General features: G+C 32.3%; 1 protein-coding gene across 5 annotated transcripts in view; it reads right to left on the bottom strand.

The window, feature by feature from the left end:
• NFAT (nuclear factor of activated T cells 3) overlaps nt 1-26463 on the bottom strand; it is a 109300-nt gene that overhangs the window by 30040 nt on the left and 52797 nt on the right. For 2 of the 5 annotated variants that reach the window (XM_080174478.1, XM_080174479.1), the window contains exons 2-8: nt 23258-23380; nt 22704-22751; nt 9651-9719; nt 2802-2907; nt 2455-2525; nt 2115-2206; nt 1592-1685 (exon numbers count right to left, since the gene is read on the bottom strand). In XM_080174478.1, the coding sequence (XP_080030604.1) occupies nt 1592-1685; nt 2115-2206; nt 2455-2525; nt 2802-2907; nt 9651-9677 (390 nt within the window). In that variant the 5' untranslated portion in view covers nt 9678-9719; nt 22704-22751; nt 23258-23380. Of the gene's footprint in view, nt 1-1591; nt 1686-2114; nt 2207-2454; nt 2526-2801; nt 2908-9650; nt 9720-11835; nt 12004-12052; nt 12198-22703; nt 22752-23257; nt 23381-24025; nt 24312-26463 lie in introns of those variants that run through there. The other 3 variants (XM_080174480.1, XM_080174477.1, XM_080174481.1) reach the window with 3 other exon arrangements.

The raw sequence follows: 26463 nt of genomic DNA, 5'->3' as shown, positions 1-26463 counted from the left end.
GTATGGATAAGCTACACTTGGTTTTTAATATTCAAACCAACCTTTTACTTAACATCTGGCACATTATTGCTTCGAAACCAGTTTTTTTAGACCAGGCCTTCGGCCATTCGGGGCTAGCAAAACTTCATTTAATCCTATTTTTCATTTTAATATCTGCGGAAAGCTGTCTATAATACGATACGATAAATAACTTTTAAGAGTATAGAAATATATATTTAAAGAAAAGAACAAAGTCTCACTGAATGTAAAACTTTACTTATTTATTTATTTCATTATAATCTCTAATCATTTTTAAGCTGGTATCATAAAAAAATCATAAAAATCCAAGTCAGGATATAGTTAAACCTAATTCTTATATGAATCTCCCTACAGTAATATACGATATTTAGCGATCAAATATTTCTAATTAAAAATATTATTATTTCATACCATATATCTTTACCCCTGATATTTCTCTCTTTTTCTCTTCAAAACATACGAAATTTTGTACTATTTATAGTCTTATGAATTTTTACTCTCTGACAGGAGAGTGACACAAGGGGAGGCAGGTTGTTTGGAGGGGGGGGGGGGGAATCACAACCCCTACCAAATTAACACCCCTCACTATCAATATTTTTTGGAAGTGTTAAAACTATAGCGCTTCGCGCACCCCCCCCCCCCCTCCCATTTGAAAAAAGCTATTTAGGCCCTTGCTCCAAATTACTGAAAATATGTAGAGGAGTTGGCCAAAATGATTTTTTTCCAACTTGTAATTATAAGTTGAAAGTGTGATTTTATATGCTCGGTTGATCTGCAGTACCCCGTCCCGTTTTAGGAAAACTTTGTTAAAATTTTGTTTGTTTGAACGACTGTCTACTTTGTTAAAATTCGCTTTTTAAAATATTGTCACCCTTGTTGATTACGATATTTACTTTGATTATACATAATAAAATTTTGATATTAAATAGATTTATTTCCTAATAAGATTTTCTAAAATTACGTCCAGTTATTACTAATTAATAATAATAACAGTACTTAATTGGCTATAAATAAAATATATAATGATTATGTTTTCCTAGTTTTTACATTTAAGATATCAAGATCACATTTTACTAACCTTATCTCTCCAAATAAAAAAAAAACACCTTTTGACAGAAGTACATAACATTACGTTCCGACTAACAGACAAAGTGATTTATAGATAAGCTTCGCTAGATCAAAACAAGAATGATAAATCCATTAAAGCGATACTTTAAAAATAAGACGGACAAACGAACATTGACAAATAAAAAGTAACAGCGCATTCAATAGGTATTCATAATTACCTGAAAAAACTGGCTACGAAAATATTCAAAATTAATTGAATACAGGATGCTTAGATTCAAGAAAGCATTAACAAGTGCTGAAAATGGAACTACAGGCTTTACTGTAATGATTATATCGTTGCTGTGCTTTCTAAACTGTTACAGGAATTATCATGCAGAAAAATTTAAAATTAATGCAACAATTATAACAGGCATAAACTAACAATAAGATGTATCGGTTAAAGACGAACGGAACGACCCTAATAATAGAATAGCTGTGCTAAATCAAAACAAGGACGTCATCGTACCTTGACAGGGTGGCTGTATCCTTCTAGCTTGACTGTGGGAAAACCTGCTCCGGCCCGATCCTTAATAGCACCACGACTACCCTCAGTCTGATACCTAAAAAAGTTTTAACATATAGTAATATACATTTGATCTATAATTTAAGGATTGCAGTAAATTTTTCCATTCTTATTTCTGCATTTATGTATATAGCAGAATATATGTAGTTTTGAAAATACAAGGATTTAAAAGAAACATAGTTATCCTACTACCTTGTAGTGTTTTAGATCATGGAAAGAAAACTAAGTAGTGGATTTCGTCGTATTTCCAAAGTAGCCTTTCTCCTATTTCTAGCCCCTGCAGAGAGCTCTTACCCTGCTCTAACCTAACCAATTAAAAGCTACTATGAAAATTCGACCGAAACTTCCTAATTTGTTTTCTTTCTATGATTCAGTTTTTTACTGTTTTGCTCTAAAAATATAATGAATGACGCCGATTTTTTAGACCACTGGTTTAGAGGCCCTAGGGACCATACAAATGACATACCTGGCTCTGTGTTGTGTTTCTGGTTGAGAAACAATAGAAAATTTAATGGTACCATCCGCTGATATGTTAGGATACACGGCACTTAGTTCATCCTTGGGTAAACAATTTAGAATTAAATTCAAGCTACTTCTTAAATAGGTAAATAACATAAAAAATAATATTTTAATTGTTATTTATCGCATCGTATTATGTATAGCATTCTGGCGATATTAAATAAAAAATTATTAAAACCAGTTTTGCTCGGCTCAAGGAGCCGAAGGACCGGGCTAAAAAGCTGGGGATGATGTGAAACTGTTAATTAGCTATGTTAATGACAAAGTTCGAATCCTAACAATTGTACCTGTCCACTAGAAGTATTGAGGGCTGGAGAAGTGACCTCTGTTTTCACTCCAAGAAAACTTCGCCCTTTGCCTAAAAATAAAAGAATTGTAATATATCGTATTTGCGGGTATTAAAATTATTATTAGAAGGGGGGGGGGGGGGGTGGATGAACATAAGCCCTCGCCTTTCTTGCTACTACCAATCTAGCCATCATTATATTCATATACCCTTCTTACTGATCAATTCAAAAAGCTATCTATCTATCCATCGAGCTTTCTCCTAATCAATGACCACCAATCTAACTACCAGTCCATCCATCAATCAATCCATCTATCTATGTACCAATCCATCTATCTATCGATTTACCTTGATTGTGTTGTATTGCTAAAGGATCTTGGGAAATGTATCCAGCTGTAGCCAGTAGGTCGGTCAGGCCAGGTTTACTATTGTCATCTCCTCCTGGGGGTTCCATCTTAATATATTTATAAATTACATATTTATCTATCTATCTATATGATGAACTGAAATTAGTTTCCGAATGTGAACACATTTTCCTAGGTGTTTCCCAATCCTATCTCAATATTTTCTACTAGCTAAAAAACCTTTAAACTTCAAAAAAAAATCAAAATTTGAATGTATTAACGATTTATACATTATACATTCAAAGTTTTAATTTTTCAAATTTTGATTTTTTTTTTTTGGAAGTTTGAAGGTTTTTTAGCTAGTAGCAAATATTGAGATAGGATTGGGAAACACCTAGGAAAATGTGTTCACATTCGGAAACTAATTTCAGTTCACCATCTATATATTAAGGTTTACTATTGTCATCTCCTGGGGGTTCCATCTTAATATACGCATTTATTAGATATCTATCTATATAGGTTTAATATTGTCATCTTCTCCTGGGGGTTCCATCCTAATATATTTATCCTCCTGGGGGTTCCATATTAATATATTTATTTATTATATATCTATCTATCTAGGTTTAATATTGTCATCTCCTCCTGGGGGTTCCATCTTTATATATTTATATATTACATATTTATCTATCTATCTATATATTAAGGTTTACTATTGTCATCTCATCCTGGGGGTTCAATCTTTATCTATATTTATGAATCTATTTTTCTCCATAATCATTAATATACCTAATAATCTATATGTTAATCTATTTATCTATATTGTTCTTTGTTAATAATATATCTGCACTAGCCTACAGCTCACGTTGTTCGCTGGTCTGTAATGCTCTTGAGAATATTAAATATCCGTACTGGAAAGGTAGAAGGCTAATGCAATTATTAAGATATGACGAAGCGGCCTCAGGCCGCCTTAGGGTCCGAGTTATTAGAAATTGTTATATTATAAATTATAGAGTAGCTTCTCTACTAAAAAATATTTTAGCAGAAAATCTTACTTGAACTTTGTATGTCTGTCTGGTACAAAATCAGAATTATGATTTACTTAAAATTAAAAATGAAAAGCAAATTTGTCTGTGAGGATTTCGCTGACTAAAAAGCATCATATATATTTAATTAACTTTGTCAGTCAGTCCGTCCATTATGCTAAAGTTTTAGTAATTATATTTTATGGTATTTTAAGTTTTAAGTTTACTGTATATATTTCTATTGACATCTAATGTTTTAACCATATTGTCCGTCTATTTTATTAGATTTTTATGAACTTCACAAAGTTTATGTATGTTATCATATGTTTCTTTGTACTCTAATTGAAATGTCTGTCTGTCTGTCTAAAAGAAACCGTAAAGAAGTAAACGTGAATTTCTCTTCAGTTATAAAAGATCAATTGCTGGAAATAAAAACATCCCCATACTGATGAACTTACTTTGTCCGTCCGTCTGTTGGAATGCTTTGATATGCATCTACTATCAAAGATATTATATAAATTCTATTGTAAAAATTTCCATGTTTATTAGCTTTACTAAGGACTTATAAATGATGTCATCCTTGTTTAGCTTTAAAATTTCTAAAAAATGCTATATGTTCTATAATTAATATCTTATCAAGAGTAAGGGCACATCAAGGGTAAACCTTGGTGGGTTAGGGCCCCCTGCAAGAGTTAGGCTTATGCAATAAAAACTATCCCTTCTAATTTACAATTTATTTATAAAATATGGAAGTGTATTTTCAATGCTCGATATGGGAAAGCACCCTAATCCTCACTTTGGCTGACCTTGCTTTTTTATTAAATATAATATTTTTTACGCGAAGCCCCTCTTTAATTAGAAATGTCCGTCTGAGGGTAAAACATAATTCACCATCTGCTATTAAAGATAGACGGTTTTAATTTTTGAGAATATACCCTAATCCTTTAAGCATCCAATATGTGATTTACTTATTCCATCAGCCTATCGGATATACCCTGCAGGGCATTTAATTTAAAATGTAAAAATTTTATTTATCAAATTCTAAATTAGATAGACGATCACGACTGATTTTTTCTAGAGAAGATTTTCCTGATTGATGAATATCTACTCTCTACCTTATTTAGTTGGTTAGTCTGTATGTAACCCTCCAGATGACATCAATTTCTGTAGGGAAATGTGTTTTTCTTCTATTGAAAATAGAAGTCTAGCCTATAGTCCTTAAAATAAAGTAAAAGGATCTCGGTGTGTGTGTGTGTCTGTCTGTACTAAAAGATCTCTATAAACGCAGAATCGATATGGTTCTCCTTTACAAATAAGCATCCATTATATAATTTACCTGGTCTGTCAGTCTATCGGTAATGCTCTGTCATTTGATTGATAGAAAGATGAATTTTTCCCTGGTAAAATTTTACAGGGTGATGAGCATCTACTCTGCATCTCAATTGGCCCGTCAGTCTGTCTGCAAAAATATGTTTTTCCACTTTTTTTATGAAGGTTAAGATCTCAATAACTACTGAAGCAATTGGGTTCTCTATTTTAGGTAAGCTTTAAATCGGTCCCATGATGGTATTAGGCTATTTCATTTTTAGATGGTTTTGAGCTGTTTTTTTTCTAGCCTGTTTCTGCCCCTTTTAATTGAGAGCCCCTGGATGCTAGGTACACATCCGCTAGTTTAAAATATTCTTATGCATTTAGAATAGAAAGAGATAAATATATTAACTTACACATAAAGATTACTTCTAGTTCAACTACTTACGTTAGAATTTCTGTCCGGCTGATTTTAGTTATTTATTTTATAATAAAAGCCTTTGATACTATGAACGTATTAACATTCTGCCTTAGCGTTTTCTTGTTTTTTAAAAAAACCTCTCTCTAACTTGCTTTTTCTTCCATTTTCTTTTGATTTCTTAATTTAATCTTCAAATATGTATTTATAATAAAGCCATTTTCATTCTTTTAAAAATGCAATTTAAATTACGGAATTTATTTTCCAATATATATTTTTTTATAACTGTCAGGAAAGGGTTAAAATGTTTTTAATTTTTGTTTCAAAATTTGGACACATTAGGGAGGGGCGCTAGAATCAACTCATTTTAAAACTAAGTTTTCTTAAATTTACTATATTATGAATTTAAATTTTCTTTTTTAAGAATAGTAATAAAATACTTCAATATTATGTAAATAGCAAGATGAAATAAAAAAAAACAAGGATGACAACATCCATAAGTAGCGAAGCACAAAAAATGGTAGATGGGAATACGTACAGGTAGATTTAAAAGGTTTTTACTAAAATCAAGAATAGATTTATTGGATAAAATAAATATGAAACCTTGTTTTATTTTGTATGATGACGATGGTCAAAGTAAATTATATTAACAATGGGAAAAATTATTTTGATACTGATATCCCATAAAAGTTTGAAAATTGGATCAAAATAAACAAAGATCTTGGAAAATATGTAAAACATATAAAAATAGCCAAAAACCTGATAAAAGGCAGTCTGGCCACCATGGTTGTTTTCTTAAAACGACAAAAAAATTTATTTTTAAATCCTTAAAAACTTTAAAAATTTGGAAAATCGGACCATATACACTGAAGATATGAAAAAAAGCCTAAATAGCCTAAAACCTGCCAAAAAGGCAGTCTGGCCGTAATGGTTATTTCCTTTAAAGACGGGAAATTTAATTTTGATATCTACAACTGAAAAAATTTTGAAAATCGGACTATAAACACTGAAGATATGGAGAAAAATGTTAAAAAAATATAAAAATAGCCTAAAACCTGCTGAAAAGGCAGTCTGGCCGTCATGGTTGTCTTCTTTAAAAGACGGGAAATTTAATTTTGATATCTATAACTGAAAAAATTTTGAAAATCGGACCATACACTGAAGATATGGAGAAAAATGTGAAAAATATAAAAATAGCCTAAAACCTGCTAAAAAGGCAGTCTGGCCTTCATGATTGTTTCTTTAAACGACAGGAAATTTAATTTTGATATCTATAACTGAAAAAATTTTGAAAATCGGACCATAAACACTGAAGATATGGAGAAAAATGTGAACAATATAAAAATAGCCTAAAACCTGGTAAAAATCGGTCCGACCGCAAATGATGTTTTATAGTCAATTGTGCTCCTTAATAATAGGAATGTTGACAAAAAATTTCAGCATTCTATCTTTTATAGGAGCTGAGTAAATCCCATTTCCCCCATAGCGTTACGGACTGACGGACTGACGGACTGACGGACTGACGGACTGACTGACTGACTGACTGACTGACGGACGGACAAAGTGAATTATAGAGTAGCTTCGCTACTAATAATTTATTCTTAATAAAGTAAAATATTTTTTTTTATATTGGGTTTTATTGTTCTGGGCAATGAGAGTTTATTATGGATTATTGGAGCACTATGAGTTTTAAACATTTATTCCTTGGAAAACTTGAGCTCGTTTATAGACATTTATTTCCTGTATAGATCTGACATGGATCTTGAAGCAATAAAGCAGGCCCTTTTGTAAATGTTAAAAATTGGAAAAATCTATTAAATAAAAGTAATTGCAAATATACTTTGTAAATAATACATATATAGCAATAAATCAATCTATCTACAATATATATCATCTATTTATCTATCTATTGAAATAAGTTTTACACTAATACTTCTTGCCTATCTCTCTGTCTTTAACTAGCTATCCATCTATCTAAATAGAAATTCACAACTTAAGCGCATGATAAAAACAAATTTCTAAGGCGCATTTGTGATTTTAGAGGCATAAGGGTGTTCTATAAAGGGTTAGATTTTAAAAAGGCATAGTGACAAACGTGAATGAACTAAAACTTTTTGTTTATTGGCAAATTCAATAAAGTAAGGACTCAAAAGTTTGAAATAAAAGGAAAAGTAGGTTGCGGGTAAAATCCGTAAAGGTTGTGTGTTTTAAGTTAAAAACAGTAGTAGAAATATAAAAATTTATGTTACCTTAAAAAAAAATTTGTCTATAGTTCTTTTCAAAAAGAAATACACATATTTAGTGAATATTATCGTTCTATTACAATTTTTAAGCCTTCAAACACACACCTTTACGGATTTTATCCGCAACCTACTTTTCCCTTTGTCACCTAACAGTTATATAACATTTTGAGATATTAACAGAGATGAAAATTAAAAGATATTGTTTATGGTGCGCTAATATATTGCTCTTGCTTAATATATTTTAAATAATTTATACTATTGACAAATAAATCCTTGTTCTTAGGTCAATTTTGCCAGGAAAGCCAAAAATGAATATATATTCCCAAAAAATATTTGATTTGCTTTTAAAATTTTTTAAAAATCTTTAGGTAACAATAGTTTTGGGGCCTTATCTCATAGGACCTAAATAAAAAACGCCGTTTAAGATATTTAAAGAGAAACATATGATGAACTTTTTACCTTTTATATATTAAGATTATATTTATAAATATCAATATTTATTTTAAGTAACATTTAAAAGACAACCAACCTTTTGATTTATATCCAGAGCTGGATCTTTAAATCATTTCAATGGTGCGCCAAATCGGGGTGAGCCAACTTTCCACCAATGATAGCACAGCATTTTACGAAATGCCGCGCTGTGATTGGCTGAAATTCGGCGCACCCCGATTTGGCGCACCATTGAAATGATTTAAAGATCCAGCTCAGATGTCTTAACTGGTTTGTGCCTGTTTTAGGTACAATCCTTATATGAAAGAAACAGGACGTCTTTTTGTTTATCTGTGTGTACCGAAGGATCTTGCAAACCGCTGAACCTACATGGTTCCAATTTACAATGTATCCTCTCAAACTAAAATTTACAAATTGGGGGGAGGTTGGACTCTCCCGCCACACTCCCACCTCACCTCAAATGTCCCTAGAAGCCTTTACGGGCGTAGTCGCTAGTTTTTAATACATCTATAGAATTTATTTTTATGAAATCAACTCCCTTTTCTTTTCAGTAGACAGGAAAATGTGAACAAAATGCGTCAAATAACATGTACAGGATGGCAGAAAAAAATGTTTTTTAAATGCAAAAAAAACTTGGAATGTGTCAGATTATTAAGAAAGGGGCAATAACCAGCTGATACCAACAACAACTTAATTAGAAAAAATCACGAAACCCATGCGTAATTTCAGCTGAGGTTGGGGGTCAACACATTAAATGCAAAAAAAACTTTGAATGTGTCAGATTACTTAAAAAGGGGCAATAACCAGCTGATACCAACAACAACTTGATTAGAACAAATCACGAATCCCATGCGTAATTTCAGCTGAGGTTGGGGGTCAACACATCTGCCCCCCCCCCCCCGGGCCCCCCCCCCAATTTTATTTTAGATTTATTTCGCTTGTTGGTTTTACCTTATTCCTGGGCAATAAAGATCATAAATAGAGCAGCAATAAAAACCCAATAATATTTTTGATGAAAAGAAAAGTACTAGAAAAAATAAAGTAGTTGGGCTTTCTCTATTGGAATTTAAAAGATATGACTAAAAGATTTTCTGTACAATTAAAATTTATTTCAGCTGCGCTGCTTATGTACGTTTTGTCTTAGTTGTTATACAAATTCATTTTAGACTTAGTTCTTTTTAAACACAACATTTTTTTTCATTTCTCAAAAATTTGAAATATTTTTAACTGAAATCAAAGGCATTACATATTTTTTATATGCATAGCATCTCTTTAAGTATCTGCTTCGTTCACTGATTAATCAATTTAGCTATCAATCAATCAATACCATATAAAAATGGCGCTTTGTTTACTATATGCTTCTGCGCTATCTAACTACCAATAAATCAATTAAGCTATCAATCAACGAATACCTTATAAAATGGCGCATTGTTCGCCATATGCCTCTGTATCACGGAGGCTTCAGATTCTGGCTGTGGCGCCTGAAAAAAAAAACATGACTGGTAATGTCTAGAAGTAGCGCAGCAATAAGAGGATCACAAGACAGAATATAACTATACAGTAATTTCATAGCTATGAAAGAATGCATGATTAGAATTCTGCAAAGGGCAAGATGCCCATTTTTTACGCTCATAATAAAGAAGGGAGGGGGAATCTGTTATTAACTCGTCGGTAATACTTATTACCAAATTTTGCCAGGTATTTTCAATCAATAACTAACAAACTAGCCAACCAGAGAAAATTAAGTCATTTTCTTAATTTTGCTAGGGACAGACGGAAATATCCAAATTGTTTAGAATCAATGCAACAAAACTGAATACTCTCGCCTCTACATATTTAATAATTTTAAAGTTACTATGCTTACTTTAAAGTGTCTTAAAATCAAAAGTTTTTACAATTCTACGTAATGGTATAATCTAAAAGTCTGTGGGTCGGTAATAAAGTATTTACTTCATGATCTTGATAATGATCAAAGATATTGTATGTTTTTATCCAATCAAGAAAAAAAAAACCACTAACTATCCCACCTAAAATTATCCAATATTAATTAAACTGAATTTTAAGGTAGTGTGGGTAACCCCTCCCTTAAGGTGTCTCTTAAAGAAACGAGCGCAGCCGATTACGCGTGAAGAATAAAGAGGGGAGGCGGTTGTGACACTTTTTGAAACCAAAACTGAAAGTCAAAGGAACTCAACTGAAAAAAGAGTTACAGCACTGAAATTTGATATGGCATTTGCTTTAAAGAGGTACAATGTGAAATTGTAAAGAAACGGTGGCGTAACCGCCAGTATCACTGAATTATTTTTTTTTTGTCGGGAAACGGCAGTAGCGGCGGTTTCACCAGTTTTTCTTCACAGTTCCACATTGTACCTCGTTAAAACGCCTGTCATTCCAAATTACAGTGCTGTAACTCTTTTTTGAGTTGAATTCTTTAGTTTTGGTTTCAAAAAGTGTCAGTCGCCCCCTCCCTTTGTACTATAAAATACTATACATATATTTGATGTGATAAATGAAACTGAATAAAATTAGAGGCAAATAAAACATAACAAAATCATGTGTTTATCAAATTTCGAATATATTGAATATATTAAGGGAAAGATAAATCTATCTTTGATTTATCTTTCCCTTGATGACTGGATATAACTAGATAAGAAAGTACACTGACGACATAATGTTAGAAAACAGGTTTGACAGGGATCACCCCCCCCCCTCCACTGAACATTTCAAATCAAGTGTACTCTGACTCAATAAATCTATGTCACAAATGATGATAAACAAAATTAAACCTTCGATCTTTGTTAAATTATTAGTTAAAAAGATTGGTTACTACTAATTAAAACCATCTAAGCTATATTTAACACAAGAACCATCAGTTTCTACGCCTACAAATTAGAAATCGTGTTTATAAACTTTGGGTACCGATGTCCAACCGTCCCCAATGTCTCCACCTTCCTTAATCATGATCAAAGGGCGGAGTTACAACCAAGTCACCTAGTTTTCTAACCATATTAAGTACTTAGAGGCGCTTAATTAATCTACTACCCTTATAATATAAAAGTAACTCGGAAAATATAAACAATCAAGAGAGTAGTAATTCAAAATCTAAATCTTTTTAAAACTACAACCATAAATCCTTTATTTACCGATAAAAAACGACGAAAAAAGTTAAATAAACGTAACCGAAATGCCCCCCCCCCCTTAAAAAAACCACTTATTTTTTGTTTGTTTGTTAATATCTCCCTAACGTTTAAACTGATACATGTATGACACCGTTATTTAACGTTAAAAATGACGTTAACAGTTTAATCTCATTTGCTGAGGAAATTTATGTTAAACTCAAATTAAACTATTTAATTTTTAATTGACAAATATTTTTGAAATAGTCCCATTATTAATTTTAAGTTTTAATTTGTTAAGTCCGCTAAGAACGATTGGTTTGATTGAATATATTTTTTATTCTGGACTAAAAAGATAATTCTTGTTCAATTAAAACAAAATAATTTTCACATTATTTTGGTACAAAAAAGTTTAAATTAAATAAATACAAATATTCAAAATAATTTCGATTTTAATGATTTTAACGAAAAACCAACCCACCTTTCTTGAAGAAAAAAAAACACTCCTAATAAATCATAATTTAATACTAAGAATTCACTTAATTTTTTTCTTTCAAGTCACTTAAATTATTTCTTTTCAATATGTAATATTTTGAACGTCATATTTTTTTCACAAAAAAACACACTCACACTCCTATTTGTATGAAAGCACTAGAATGACTGACTGCGTGTCAGTCTGTCTGTATATATATTTCTACCTGTCGCCCCTCTCTATTGAAGAAAAATCGGTCATCTCGTAATTCAGGGATAAATATCCTTTTCATTTTTAATTATCACTTTAATTTTTAACAAATAACTTTTATACAATCCTATTTAATATCTACCATGGTTTCAAGCTAAAACTTTGAGTTTTGACTGAAATTAAAGTCATTGAAGGATTCGTTTTGTTTTAGTAGTCTGCAGTATAGACAGCCCGGCTGTTACGCATGTGTGTGTGTGTGTGTGTGTGTGTGTGTGTTGGTGTGTGTCCGTAAGCTTAGGCCAATGTGAGTGTGTGCGTGTGTGTGTATGCGTGTTTGTGTAGATTGCTTTGCGCGAAGATTTTTCTTCAAAGGTGACTCTTCAATTTAAAAATATTAAGTAAAGTTTAGTTTATTTTTCTCTATAACAATTATATTTAGCAGGAGGCTCTTACTGTGCCCTTTCACTTTAACTTAACCTAACTTCACCTAAACTATAAATGCATATCCAATTGCAACATGAGATAAAAAGAATTTTTAAAGATGTAATAGTTGTGTAAAATGTAATTTCTTATAGACTGTAATAATTTCCGAGCCCCTAGCCTATAGGGAATTGAGAAAAATAGCCTAAATTCAGGCCGAGACATTTAAGATGCATTCCTAAAAAGTTCAGCCCTCTTTGGACCAGCATCTTTATAGATCTTAGGCTTCAAACAAAAATAAACATTTCTACTTTACAACATAGAATACTAGCGGCTACGCCCCTAGAGGCATCTAGGGGTACTCGAGGTTATGATGGCTTGAATTTAACCCCTCCTTCCTTCTTTTTAGTTTTAAAAAAAGTAAAGGGGAGTTTGGTGTGGTGGTACCCTCCCTATAAATAGTTATAAACCTTCCTAGGACCTATGAGATGCTACCCTGTAAAGGAGAACCCGATCGTGTCAGCGGTTAGCGAGATTCTTTGCTACAGACAAAAACAGCCAACTACTTTATATCCTAGGATAGGATATATAACAATTTTACAATTTAAAAAATTGTATCCTAAATTGTGTCCTTTTAAAGTAAAACTATGACACACTAATACAAAATCCAAGCGAATCAAGTTTGAGCCAGTATAATAGTAAGTAAAGTAAAATTAGGTGGACAGACGGAATGCGAGCCATAGCTAGAGAGAGAGAAAAGTGTATTAAATACTTTATTTTGGTGGGTTGGCGCTTACAGCTTTTTTTGTTAGTACTTTTTTAGCGCAGGTACTCTATAACTAGATTATTCCGTTCGTCACTTTATCATTTTAGAAAACATACTGCATTTTTCTTGTCTTATTTGGGGATTTAAAAAAGTTGTTCTTTTAAAACGTATTTTTTGAGAATTTCATAAAAGAATTATATATGAATATTCATTTTCTCGTATTCATTCGAATCCGGTGGATAGGAACCGGTTCTCATCCATACGAAAAAACTATGTCTAGCATCGTATTATATCCAGCTTTCTACGAATATAAAAATGTACAATCATAAGATTGAAACCAGTTTTTTTAGCCCGTGCCTTCGGCACCTCGGGGCTTAAAAACCTGGTTTTAATCTTATAATTGTTCATTCTATATCCACGGAAAGCTGTTTACAATACGATGCGAGAAATAACTATTATGCTCTAAAAAGATTGTTTTCTTTGCATTGGTGCGCTACTTATGGAAACGATTGATCTTGTACACCAGTATTTTTCGGACGGCATGAGTAGACGGGACGGTTTCTCATACAAATGCCTAGTAACATAAAATTAAGTCTATGTATAGTATTCTCATAGTACAAATTTTGTCCAGAGTTGAGAGTACTGAGTAGTGTACAAAAAGCCAGGGGAACACGGACTAGACAATGTCAGAGAGAGAGGGGACAATGGGCAGTTTATCATCACACTAGTCTCCCAGAGTTAAAAAAAAGTTTTCTTATTCGTTGGCTTTACAACATTGGGAAATTTTGATTGGTTGGTTTATTAAGTTGAGAGTTCAAACGTCAAAACTTCCAGCCACTAATTTTACGCTATAAAAGGGTTATATTTTGTGTATCATCATTGGGGATGTACACCAATTTATTGGCCATTTTGTTATCCCTATAGATCCCTGGGACAATGTTTTAATCCTCAGTTGTTTAACTTATGGGAGGAGTAAGAATATTAATGTAGTCCAATAACATAAAATAATCTTTATATAAAGGTAACAGGATTTGTATGTGTGTGTAGCAAAAGATCTCGCTAACCGCATAACCGATATGGTTCTCCTTTACAGAGAAGCATCTTAAAGGTTCAAGAAAAGTTTATTACTACTTTGAGGGGAAGGTTCAACGAACCTCATAAGAAACCCCCCCCCCCCAATAGATTTTTTATTGAAACAAATTTATAACAAGGATGACAACATCCATAAGTAGCGAAGCACATAAAAATATGGATAAAAATACGTACAAGTAGATTTAAAGTATATTTATTAAAATCGAGAATAGATTTACTTGAGAAAATAAACATATATTTTGTATAATGATGACGGTCAAAGTAAATTACATAAAAGATGCTCATAACAATGGGAAAAAGTATTTTGATACTGATATCTCAAAAAAGTTTTAAAACTGGACCAAAAACACCATAGATATGGGAAAATATGTAAAACATATAAAAATAACCAAAAACCAGTTAAAAGGCAGTCTGACTGTCATGGCTGTATTCTTAAAAAGACAGGAAATTTAATTTTCAAATCCTTAACTTAAAAAATTTGGAAAATCGGACTATATACATCAGAGATATGGAAAAATAAGGGAAAAATTTAAAGATAGTTAAAAACCAGCCAAAAGGCAGTCTGACCGTAATGGTTGTTTTCTTTAAACGACAGGAAATTTGATTTTGATATCTATAACTGAAAAAATTTTGGAAATCGGACTATAAACACCAAAGGTATGGAGAAAAATGTGAAAAATACAAAAATAGCCTAAACCTGCTTATGGCAATCTGACCGTCATAGTTGTTTTCTTTTAACGACAGGAAATTTAATTTTGATATCTATAACTGAAAAAAATTTGGAAATCGGACCATGAACACCAAAAATATGGAAAAAATGTGAAAAATACAAAAATTGCCTAAAACCTGCTAAAAAGCGGTCCGACTGCCATTGATGTTTTGTAGGTAATTGTGCTCCTTAATAATGGGAATGTTGTCAAATTGCCTTTTATCTTTTATAGGAGGTGAGAAAATCACGTTTCCCCCAAACTAAAACGGACAGACGGACATTTAAAATTATAGAGTAACTTCGCTACTAAAATTACAGCTAAAATGTTAAAAGTTGCACTAGCTTTCCCCCCCAATTAGTAATTATAATTTACCCAAAACCCCTTTTTATTAGCAGATCAATTTCTCAATGCTTAATACGTTCTTAAACTATTTTGGAAAAGAATATTTTCGTTTCTTGCGTTTATATTGTGGATGGCTTTAACCAATGATTAGTTTGAAAAAACTATATTTTGGTGTTATCATCCTTGTTTTATGGATATCTTATCAAAAATAAAAGAATAATAGTTCTAATAAATAATGTCTTTAAAGAAATCTGGCTTAAAGCTGATTTCAAACAGGTTTGCTAATTAATTGTAAATATTTTTGTAAATTCATATGTATTGTTTGAAACTATTGTAAACCTTACACAGTTAGGGAGTTGAATCCATTTTTATAGAAGCAGAAACATAATCTATGATTATGGTTTGGACCCTCTAAAACTATAATCTACCCTTCCACTTTCCCCTCTCTTGGTGAAGATATCTTCAACGCCGATACGATTTTTGAAATGTAAGATTTTACTTTTGCCTCTCTTGGTGAAGATATCTTCAACGCCGATACGATTTTTGAAATGTAAGATTCCACTTTCAATAGAGGCGAAACTGGAATCATGGTTTACATTTTTAATATCTATGTTTCTGTAATCTTCCATTACTTTTTTAACATCGACATAATAGAAATGTACCATACTAGTTTAAAATTATGTCAAATGTGAAAAAAAGCATAGATTTTATATATAATTTAAACATTGTTGTATATTCTTAATTAATTAAACAAAACATACAAAGAGCCTTTTATAAAAGATGTTTTGTTTATTTAAAAAAATACTTTTAAAAGTGTATCAAATGAGTAATCAAAATTATTATAAGAAAGTCGTTTATTAATTAATTCAATTGTATATATTTGTAATTTTTTTATTCAATTTATTTCACCGTAATATTTCCCTAGTAATCTCTCACCGTGTAAGTAAGCACTAAAAGGTAAAGATAAAGTTTAACTTTGGCCTATGTTATATGTTATAACACATACTTAAGACTTAAAACTTAATGTAATGAAAAGCTTTCACTTAAAGGGAGTGTGAACGTAAAAATTTCTCATCTGATTATAAAAACGTAACATTTTCTAAGCACATTTCACTACATTGATCAACCAAAAACGTCCTATTAACAAAAATATCTAGAAATAATGCATTGATTTTATGGTATTTTTGGAGGGAAAAAGGAAAATACAAGGAAAATCTGAACATTTTTGTTTCTTAAAATGTTTGTAGGGGTATTTAACTTGTCATATAACAATTGAAACATTTTAGTTACTGTTAAGGAATTTATTTTGTAATATAAAATTGCCAATTAGTTTTTTTATAACGTAGTAATTAGGTAATAAAGATCTATCTTAACCCATTAGTGCTGGGCGCCACTTTTATGGGCCGATCGAGCTGAAAATCTCAGGGAAGCTTTATAATGGTCAAAACAGAATTCCAATTATTTTGTTTTGCTCTAGTGGCGTGCACAGGAAAGTTGCAAAAAAAAACGGTTCGGCATGGCCATAAATGCCCCAAAGGGCATTGAGACCCGTTTTGGGCGGTTTCTGCTGGCATTAAAACCCGTTTTTTTCTAAATACCCGGTTATTTTGACAAAAAAATGAAAAATGTAATTTTTGAACGCCCAAAGTGAGATGAACACTTTTTAGAACTTTGATACCATCCGTAATTGAAAACTACATAACCTCATGTAATCTATAGAGCTACAAGTAATATACGAAGCGATTTATATCACATTTAGTGTTTTGGCTATAGGTACCACCCTTTTTGGTTAAAAAAAGCCCGTTTGTCGATGTTTTAAAACACACACACTACAAAAAAAGAACATATAAAAATTGGGTGCTAAATATCAGAAAAAGAGCATAAAAATATTGGAGGACACATATAGAGATTACTAGGGTATACTTATTAGGGTGGCTCAAGAATAATAAAATCATAAACAAATATTTAATGGTTGAAAAGTTAAAACCGGGTAATAAAACCAAAGCCAAGCCGGGTTTTAAAACTGCCGGGTATTTATGGCCATGCTGAACCGGGTCATAATAGGGCGTAAAAAAACGATAAAAACTTCATATAAAAAAAAATAATTTGAATTAAACGATTTCACAAATAGATGTACTTGTTAATAAACTTTAGATTTCACAAAAAAAATCAGCAACTTTATTAGAAAAACAAAAAAGTTAGAAGTGGTATTTTGAATTCACCAAAATGTTCGTGGTTTTCAAATTTTGTTGAGCTATACCAGCAAACGGAAGTAAGCAAAACTGCCTGCTCCAGGGGGAAATGAAAACCAGGGTAGTAGAGGGGGGATTCATACTGAGAATGATGCAATTTGAAGACTGGAAACCGGTTATTTTTGTGATTTTCTGGAACCGGGTGGAACTGGGTTTTAATACCCGGTTTGTCACTAATGGGTTAAATTTGTATTATTGACAAAAAATACCTCAAAGTCTACAAAGGGTTGAATCTCATAGGTTATTTAAAATAATGATATTCTTTTTTATTGTAATGGACAATAAATAATCCACTTTGAAGAATTAGTTTACACTTTTATCAGACTGTTTATAAAGAAATATTGCACCTTTATTATTTACAAATTTGTAATTAAAGGTGGGGGAGATATGTGCTATCTAAAGTTACTTGGATACTAATAAAATAACCTGTTTCTAGCTTTGTTATTGTATTTGGTTTTCAATAAAAAATATTACTTATTTTATCAATTTTTAAGTAACTATACATTGGTTTACAGCAAGGATATTGTTAAAAGTCAGCTCAACCGTTAGGAAAAATAGAGAACTATGTCAAAAAGTTTGAGATTATATTAATGAGATGATGTTAAGGTTTGATAATCTGATGAGAAATTTTCTCGTTCACAGTCCCTTTAAGCAAAGCTAACAAATAAAATTATGAAACATATCAGGGATATAAAGAGATAAGACAATGGCCGATAAATTAATGCACATCCATAATGATGACGCTCTAAATAACCCCTTCTGTAGATAAAAATTAGTGGTTCCAACATTTATAAACACAATTTAATCAACCAATCAAAATTCAGTAAAAACCCCCAAAGCCAATGAATAGAAATTGTTGTTGTAAAACTTTGTGTACTATTGTAATAAGCAGTCAGTTGTCTCCTCCCTCTCTGGATACGAATACTAACTAAAAAAGAATAAAATGCGATGGTACTCTACAATTCACTTTTCTGCCTCTCCGTCATTCTGTCCATGATTTTTTATGATTTTCCAGTATGGCTACGAAACCAATTAATATCCGCTGGATCAGACCCGTCTAATCCATACTTGAAACCATGTATTGTAGTGTATTATAGTCATTTTTCTACAAATAGTAAAGTAAAAAGTTGTAATATGAACACCAGTTTTGTTAGACTGGGCCTTCGCCCCTTCAGGACTAACAAAACTGGAAAAACAGATGCAATAAACAACTAATCTTGGCTGTTTAGTTTTGACAATGCCAGTTTTCATCAACCAATTAAGATTAAATAAAAGTAAACAAATTTATAAATCTAACAAATGTTTATCAAACTTTGGGTACTACTGAAATTTAAACCCTCCCTTATTATAGTCATTATTATTAAGACATAGTTATAGAAACCTGCAAACCATAAGAGTGATTTTTTTTAGACATACATATAGACTTCTACCAACCCTTTTTGTAGAAAACGTCGCTTAGTTAGAAGCAATAACATTTTGTATGTATCTTATCAATTTATATTGTACTAGCGTTTACGCCCCCTAGAAGCCTCTAGGGGCACTTAAGGTAGGAGGGGGAAATGTCGACCTCATCCCATTTTAAATTTGAGTTTCAAAAGAGTAAAAACAAATATTTTTTGGGGAGGAGGGGGGTAAAGACACCCTCCCCAAAAATAGTTTATAACCTTCCCAGGACCTATAAGAAGCTTTACTGTAAAGGAGAACAATATCGGTTCAGCGGTTAGCGAGATCCTTCGGGACAGACAAAAAACGTTTACTACTTTATATATTAGGATATAAAAAGCTTCGTCAAATGTTTTAAATGGACATTCAGGACTTTCTGATATCGATTACAGGGTGCTACTGTCCTTCTCATTCTGTTTTCTCATGTTATTATAGACAGAATTTATTTAATTTTTCGTCAATTTTTCCCTCCCTGTATACAACTTTTATTGTACCCAGGGAGGTAGGGAACATAGGACTGAAATTACCTTCCTAGCTGGTCCAAAACCTCAAGGTACTTTAATTCAAGTTTATCGCCACCAGGGATCTGATGGGTTTAAGACAATAGCCGATAAATGGATGTACATTCCCAAAAATACCTCTACTGTAATTTGCCATCAGTGGTTAAAACGTTTCGACACTATACTAAATTAACTAACCAATTAAAATTCAGTAAAAGTCCCCAAAGATGTTAAGCAAACAAAAATGAAAACATTATTGTAAAACTTTGGGAACTAGCATAGAGAGAGGTGGACAATGGACTGTTTATTACACTAGTCCCCAAAGTTTTACAATAACGTTTTCTTATTGGATGGCTTAACAACTTTGGGGACTTTTATTGGATTTTGAATGGTTAGGTTATTAAGTACTAGCAGCTTCGCCCCTAGCCTCTAGGAGCTTTGCCCCATGAGGTAATTTTTAAAAAAATTTTAAAAAATAAAAAAATAAAATTCTGGTGCTGCGCCCATAATTTATGAGCATCACCAGAATATTTTTTTTTGGGGGGGGGGGAATTTTCATTTTTTGGGGGGTTGGGGTTTCCCACCCCTCAAGAAAATAGCTTAAAACCACAACAGGACCAATAGGTATATACCCTGAAGAGTAGAATCTGATCGGTTCAGTTGTTACTGAGATCTTAAGGGACAGCCGGATGGACAGACAGATAGACAGAAAGACATCGTTCTACTTTGTATTATAGATATATAGTAGATCAAAATTCAGTAAAAGTCCCCAAAGTTGTTCAGCAAACGAATAAGAAAATTTATGTTTTGAGATTTCTAATATAAAATTTTCTTTAAGATAAACATTTTCTGAAAAAAATTGTTCTAGCTTCAAAAATAAGGAAATTACATCCATTTAACATCTTAATTAACCTTAAAAAGAAAGTTGTTAAATGAAAGGGTGAAGTAAGCAAAAAATGACTTTGTCTTACCTAAAGTCGGAAATTTATTATTTAACAGGGAACATGCACAATTTTTTTTGCCATCTAACTCTAATAGGAGCTGAGATGATATGTGGGGGGGGGGGGGAGCGTTGAACTATTAAGGTCCGGAAATGGGCCTGATTGTTAAGTGTTAGCAACCTTTAATTTTAGGTCCTTTTTTTTCTTAAAAACTTCAAACTAATAAAAATATAAAAAAAACTAACTAATATGTACAATTTCTACTATGTCGATTAAAATATATGATATGTTATCTTGAATGTATCATTCCAGTTTTGTCTCTATTGAAAGTAGAATGATACATTACTATTATGTCGATATAAATAAGGAAATCAATGTTTATGAATACGCTGATATGTAAACATGAATGTATGATTCCAGTTTCGCCTCTATTGAAAGTGGAATCTTACATTTCAAAAATCGTATCGGTGTTGAAGATATCTTCACCAAGAGAGGGGAAAGTGGAAGGGTAGATTACAGTTTCAGAGGGTCCAAACCATAATCATAGATTATGTTTCTGCTTCTATAAAAATGGATTCAACTCCCTAACTGTTACAAATAACAAAACCAACAAGATTAGTTTTATGAAACCTTAAGCCTTTTGAAGCTTTCTATGAGTCCCTTCATTCATAGACATAAATACAAACCCAAAAGAACAAACAGAAATTATTTTTAAAAGCGAAGCTTTTCTATAATAAGGGTAGGTCGATCCGTCCGTCCGTCCGTCACAGAGAGTTAGCTCTTTTCGTTAATTTAAACAGGTTAGAATTGTCCTATCGATTCCAAACTTTGCATGATGATTCCTCTAGTAGTTAGGTACAATTTAGAAAGCGTAGCAACTCTATAATCAATACCAGAATGTCCCTACGTCCATTTGACAAATTTTTGTATGTTACAATTATCCGATTCTTCTGATTTTTTGAAAACTGATTCCTATTACAGAAAGGTATAATGTTTTAAGCAAAGCATCTCTATAAACAAGTCCCAAAAATGTAAGTATGTCCTTAAACAGTATCATCTATTTATGCAGTTTTGCAACAAATTTACTAACAATATTGTTTGTACTGATGCATTAATATTCTGCTAATTCAGTTCTGACAATCTACAAGAGTTAATGTTCGTTTGTCCTTCCATTTCAGGGCTTCGCTTTTATGGATGTTGTCATCCTTGTTTTTGAAACAAAAACGAAAACAAATACCTAAGTAAAGTAATTTTTTGAACAAAATATCATACTTTTGTACATTAAAATCTAAAAAGTTTTTGTCACTTTGTTAGTCTGTTTGTCTGTCTGTCTGTTTGTTTGTCTGTCTGTCTGTCTGTCTGTTTGTCTGTCTGTTTGTCTGTTTGTCTGTCTGTTTGTTTATCTGTTTGTCTGTCTGTTTGTCTGTCTGTTTGTCTGTCTGTTTGTCTGTCTGTTTGTCTATCTGTTTGTCTGTCTGCTTGTCTGTCTGCTTGTCTGTCTGTTTGTCTGTCTGTTTGTCTGTCTGTTTGTCTGTCTGTTTGTCTGTCTGTCTGTTTGTCTGTCTATCTTTATGTCTGTATGTCTATCTTTGTGTTGGTCTTTCTATCTGTCTGTCTGTCTGTATATCTGTTTGTCTGTGTGTTTGTCTGTTTGTCTGTCTGTTTGTCTGTCTGCTTGTCTATCTGTTTGTCTGTCTGTCTGTCTGTCTGTCTGTCTGTCTGTTTGTCTGTCTGTTTATCTGTCTGTTTGTCTGTCTGTTTGTTTGTCTGTTTGTCTGTCTGTGTGTCTGTTTGTCTGTATGTTTTTCTGTCTGTTTATCTGTCTGTCTGTCTGTCTGTTTGTCTGTCTATCTTTATGTCTGTATGTCTATCTATCTTTATGTCTGTATGTCTATCTTTATGTCAGTCTTTCTATCTGTCTGTCTGTCTGTATATCTGTTTGTCTGTCTGTCTGTCTGTATATCTGTTTGTCTGTCTGTTTGTCTGTTTGTCCGTCTTTTTGTCGGCATGTTTGTCTGTCTGTCTGTTTGTCCATCTGTATGTTTGTCCGTCTGTATGTTTGTCTGTCTATTTGTCTGTCTGTTTGTCTGTCTGTTAGTCTGTTTATCTGTGTTTGTTTATCTGTTTGTATGTCTGTCTGTCTGTCTGTTTTATGTTAGTCAATTTGTCTGTCTGTCTGTATATACGTCTATGTATGGTACCTGTAGTAAAGATCCTCGTGAGTTAGATATCTGTCATCTGTTGGATGCCTGCGAGGGTTACAGAGTTGTTAGGTTAGGTTAAGTTTATCATTTTATCTTTGAAATAAGAGAATAACTATTGAATAAAGTCAAATTTTTTTTTTTTTTTGGGGGGGGGGGAGAAAGTAAAATACTTTTATTCTTAGGTAATATTAAAAAAGGAAAAACAATTCGGCGCATTGTGTACCGACCGCTATCACCCCCCGGCCCCCCCCCCCTTCCCCTTTTACTGGAAATTCATTTGGAACACAGTAATAGTGTCTGACTGATTAAGACGTAACAAAGAAAATTAGCCAATGAGAGGCCGTTATTGACCAATGGTAAAATTTATAGTGGCCTCTCATTGGCTAATTTTTTTTGTTACGTCATAATCAGTCAGACACTATTACTGTGTTCTTCATATGTCCCTATAAAGATTTTTGTTTTATCATGGGTATGGAGAGGTCAGTAATAAAAACCCCTTAAAATAGAGTTAGGGGCAGTTTTTTCAACGTCAAGTGTAACAACTCCGTTGCCTGGTGTCAGGAGTATTGGTGGCTTGCTGGCACCCCAGCATAGGGAGGTGCCCCGGGGGGTGGGGTGACGAGTTCAGCTCCCAGAGCTCCACACGAGGGCACAGGTACACCACCCTGCCATACCTGCAACATACAAAATGAATAAAAAACTGAGAGATATCCACTCTTTAAAATATTTATAACATTTGATCAAAATTATCTATTTTTTAAGATTACCTAGAGATATATATGTATATTTTTAAAAATAATTTATAATTTTTATAACATATCATTTTAATGTATCGTTTATGATACCAGCTTCTTATTGCTGTGCTAATTATTATCACAATTTAAATAAATTTTGTTTATCATCAAGAACAATTATGTTCACAAACTAACTAAAGTTTAGATTAAAAAGAACAGTAAAATATAGAGCTGTATTATTAAATTGGTTTATTATACACGTTTGATAGTTAGGACACATTTTAATTTAGAAGTTAATTTACTTAATCAAACACATTCTTTACATGTTACTTAACCTTTAATAATCAAAGCAATCTAAGTTTCTATTTATTTTTTAAACGTCCAAGCTGATATTGTTTGATTCACTTCTAAAAGAGATAGATTGATAATAAAGATTTTGTTCTTATATTATATATATATATAAATATATTTTGTTATGAAGTAACTATTTTAAATTTTATGGTAGAATATATAACAGTTGAATGTTATTTTTGAAACCAGTCAACAAACAAGTATCTCAGATACATCTTAACCTTCCTAACTCACCAAATTTTGGTTAAACCGCATTAGGTGCAAATTTTGCTGAGTCCAACCGGTTGTGCCCGGCGGTTGATGCGCTGCGGGTGGCAGCCGCATGCTAGCCGGCGGATGAGGCGGCGGCGGAGGCCACGGGGTGCTGGACGTCGGCGGGAAATGGCTGTAGAAATTATTCCAGTTATAACTCATAAAAAAACGAACACAAACGTTAAAAAACGCGGGTAATCTAAATAAAAATGAGACGGAGACTTTAAAAATGCTCCCTATCTAACGGAGGTTGAGCGATAAACTGAAAAAAAGATTTTACCGGTTTTATTCATTTCTCATTTTCTCTACCACTCTCTCTTTTAAAAAAGAGTCTCTTTTTTCTCTTACTCTCTCTCTACCAATTTTCTCTTACGCTGTGTTTATATTTTTCTCTCGATATAAGTATACATATTCATTTATAAACACGCTAAGTTTATTAAGAGTTTACATAGTAGACATCAAGAGAGAGGGAAGCAAATTACAAAATAAAACCCAAAACGAGATCACTCTGGTACCCAAAGTTTTTTTAACACTATATTTTATTTTTGGGCTCAAAAACATTGTTTAAGTTCATTGAATTTTGATTGGTTAGTTCCAAGCGTTTGATGTCCAAACTTAATGGGGGACTTTTTTATTTGGGGGGGGGGGGGGTGTCCCATCCCCCAATAAAAATAGCCTAAAACCACCACAGGACCAGTAGGTATATTCTCTGAAGAGTAGAATCCGATCGGTTCAGTGGTTACCGAGATCTTAAGGGACGGACGGACAGACAGACAGACATCATTCTACTTTGTATTATAGATTTATCATGAATTGTCTCATCCCTTAATATCCCTTGTAAGTTCCTATAGGATTCCAACAATATTGTTTAATAGTTACATTCTATTTCTTTGCTACCCCCTCCCCACCTCTGATAGTATCTCGGAAAAAAATTATCGGAGGCTTTTTCTAGTAAACCAGAGTATCCAGTTTTCTGTCAAAAATCCAGAATATCCAGTTATATTAGTTATCGTGTACACTTTCTTTAGTCCCCCCCCCCCAACTCTCACCCATTGCTCTATTTTATATCTAGCTGTAATACATAATACGACAATTTAATTGGGTCCGCTAGCGGGTGACGTAAATTTATACTATTTTCAACTTAGTAACGAAATAAACAGTACAAGTTTAGTAATAAGGAAAAACTGTTTGCTCTTCTTTTATAGATGCTTTATTTTGGTCTAGAGTCGTCATCTAAAACTTATAGCTGATAGGGTAAGATCTCGCACACAGTTAGATTTAACACTTCAAAATATTTCGGGAAAGCTTAGTCTTTCTCCTAAACATATTTTAGGCTTTTTTAGGGGTGTGAGGAATGATCAGTTTAACCCCCCAGGAGGAAAAAATATACCACCTTACAATTTTATTAGTTTTGGAGGATTTCTCCTCTCAAGATACCTTCATCTAGAGATAAGGGCGCAGTCACAAGCGGACAAAATGTCCTTGTGTTTATATGTACAATACATACATATTACATATATACTTGTTGCTTGGCTTTTCCCGAGGCGTGTGACGTCAATCTGTACTATCAAACTTGTCTGATTACTACTGAATAGTAATGGATATAATACTACTTGGATATGACACCTGATTTTCATGTTCCTACTGGATGAATGAAATTACTAATTTATATGTTCTATGTTAGCTAAGTAAATTGATAAAAAATTTTTCCCTGTCATAATATCCACGTATATTTTATATCCATTTGCACAGTTTAGAAAATTTTCAGTAGTGTGACATGTATCCTTTATAACAAAGTAAAAAGCTTTCTAATTTCTTTTTAGGCTATTTTAAAAATATTTTCTGAATTCTAGTCTCTTCCCTAGCATTTGAGGGGTATTTGCAAGAGTGCAAATATAGTAAAATAGCCTAAATCCAATCTAAGACATATATAAGCTCACATTAAAAACAATTGAAGAAATTATTGATTTTTCTTATTTCATTATTTATAAAAAAAATTAACATCGACATTAAATTTTAAAATTAATTTTTCAAAATATCTTGATGCTCTTGTTTGGAAAAATCTAGTTTTTGTTTTTAAAGATAAATTAAATGAATAAATTATGTATAATCATTTACTATGAATGGGTCTTATTTTCTTACATAGCGCCACTTTTTTTTGAACTTATCTTCAATTAATTTTGTCTGTCCGTCCGTCTGTATGTCCGTCTGACCTGTAGATGAGATTTGTTTTTCTTGGTTGTTATTTGAGATAAAAGGCTGATTTTTAAAATGTATTTTAATCATCTACTCTATAACTCACATAATCCATGATTCCATTGGTATGGCTTAAATGACATGTTTTTCTCTGCTGTTATTTAAGATAAAAGGTTGATTTTTTGGTTGAAGATTATTTCGGTGAAAAAGAATCTACTCTCCCT

This window comes from Acartia tonsa, chromosome 10, assembly GCF_053477335.1.
Source record: "Acartia tonsa isolate MP-2025a chromosome 10, ASM5347733v1, whole genome shotgun sequence".
Lineage (NCBI taxonomy): Eukaryota > Metazoa > Arthropoda > Copepoda > Calanoida > Acartiidae > Acartia > Acartia tonsa.
The sequence above is the reverse complement of the archived record's forward strand: the minus strand, read 5'-3'. Positions and strand labels throughout refer to the sequence as shown.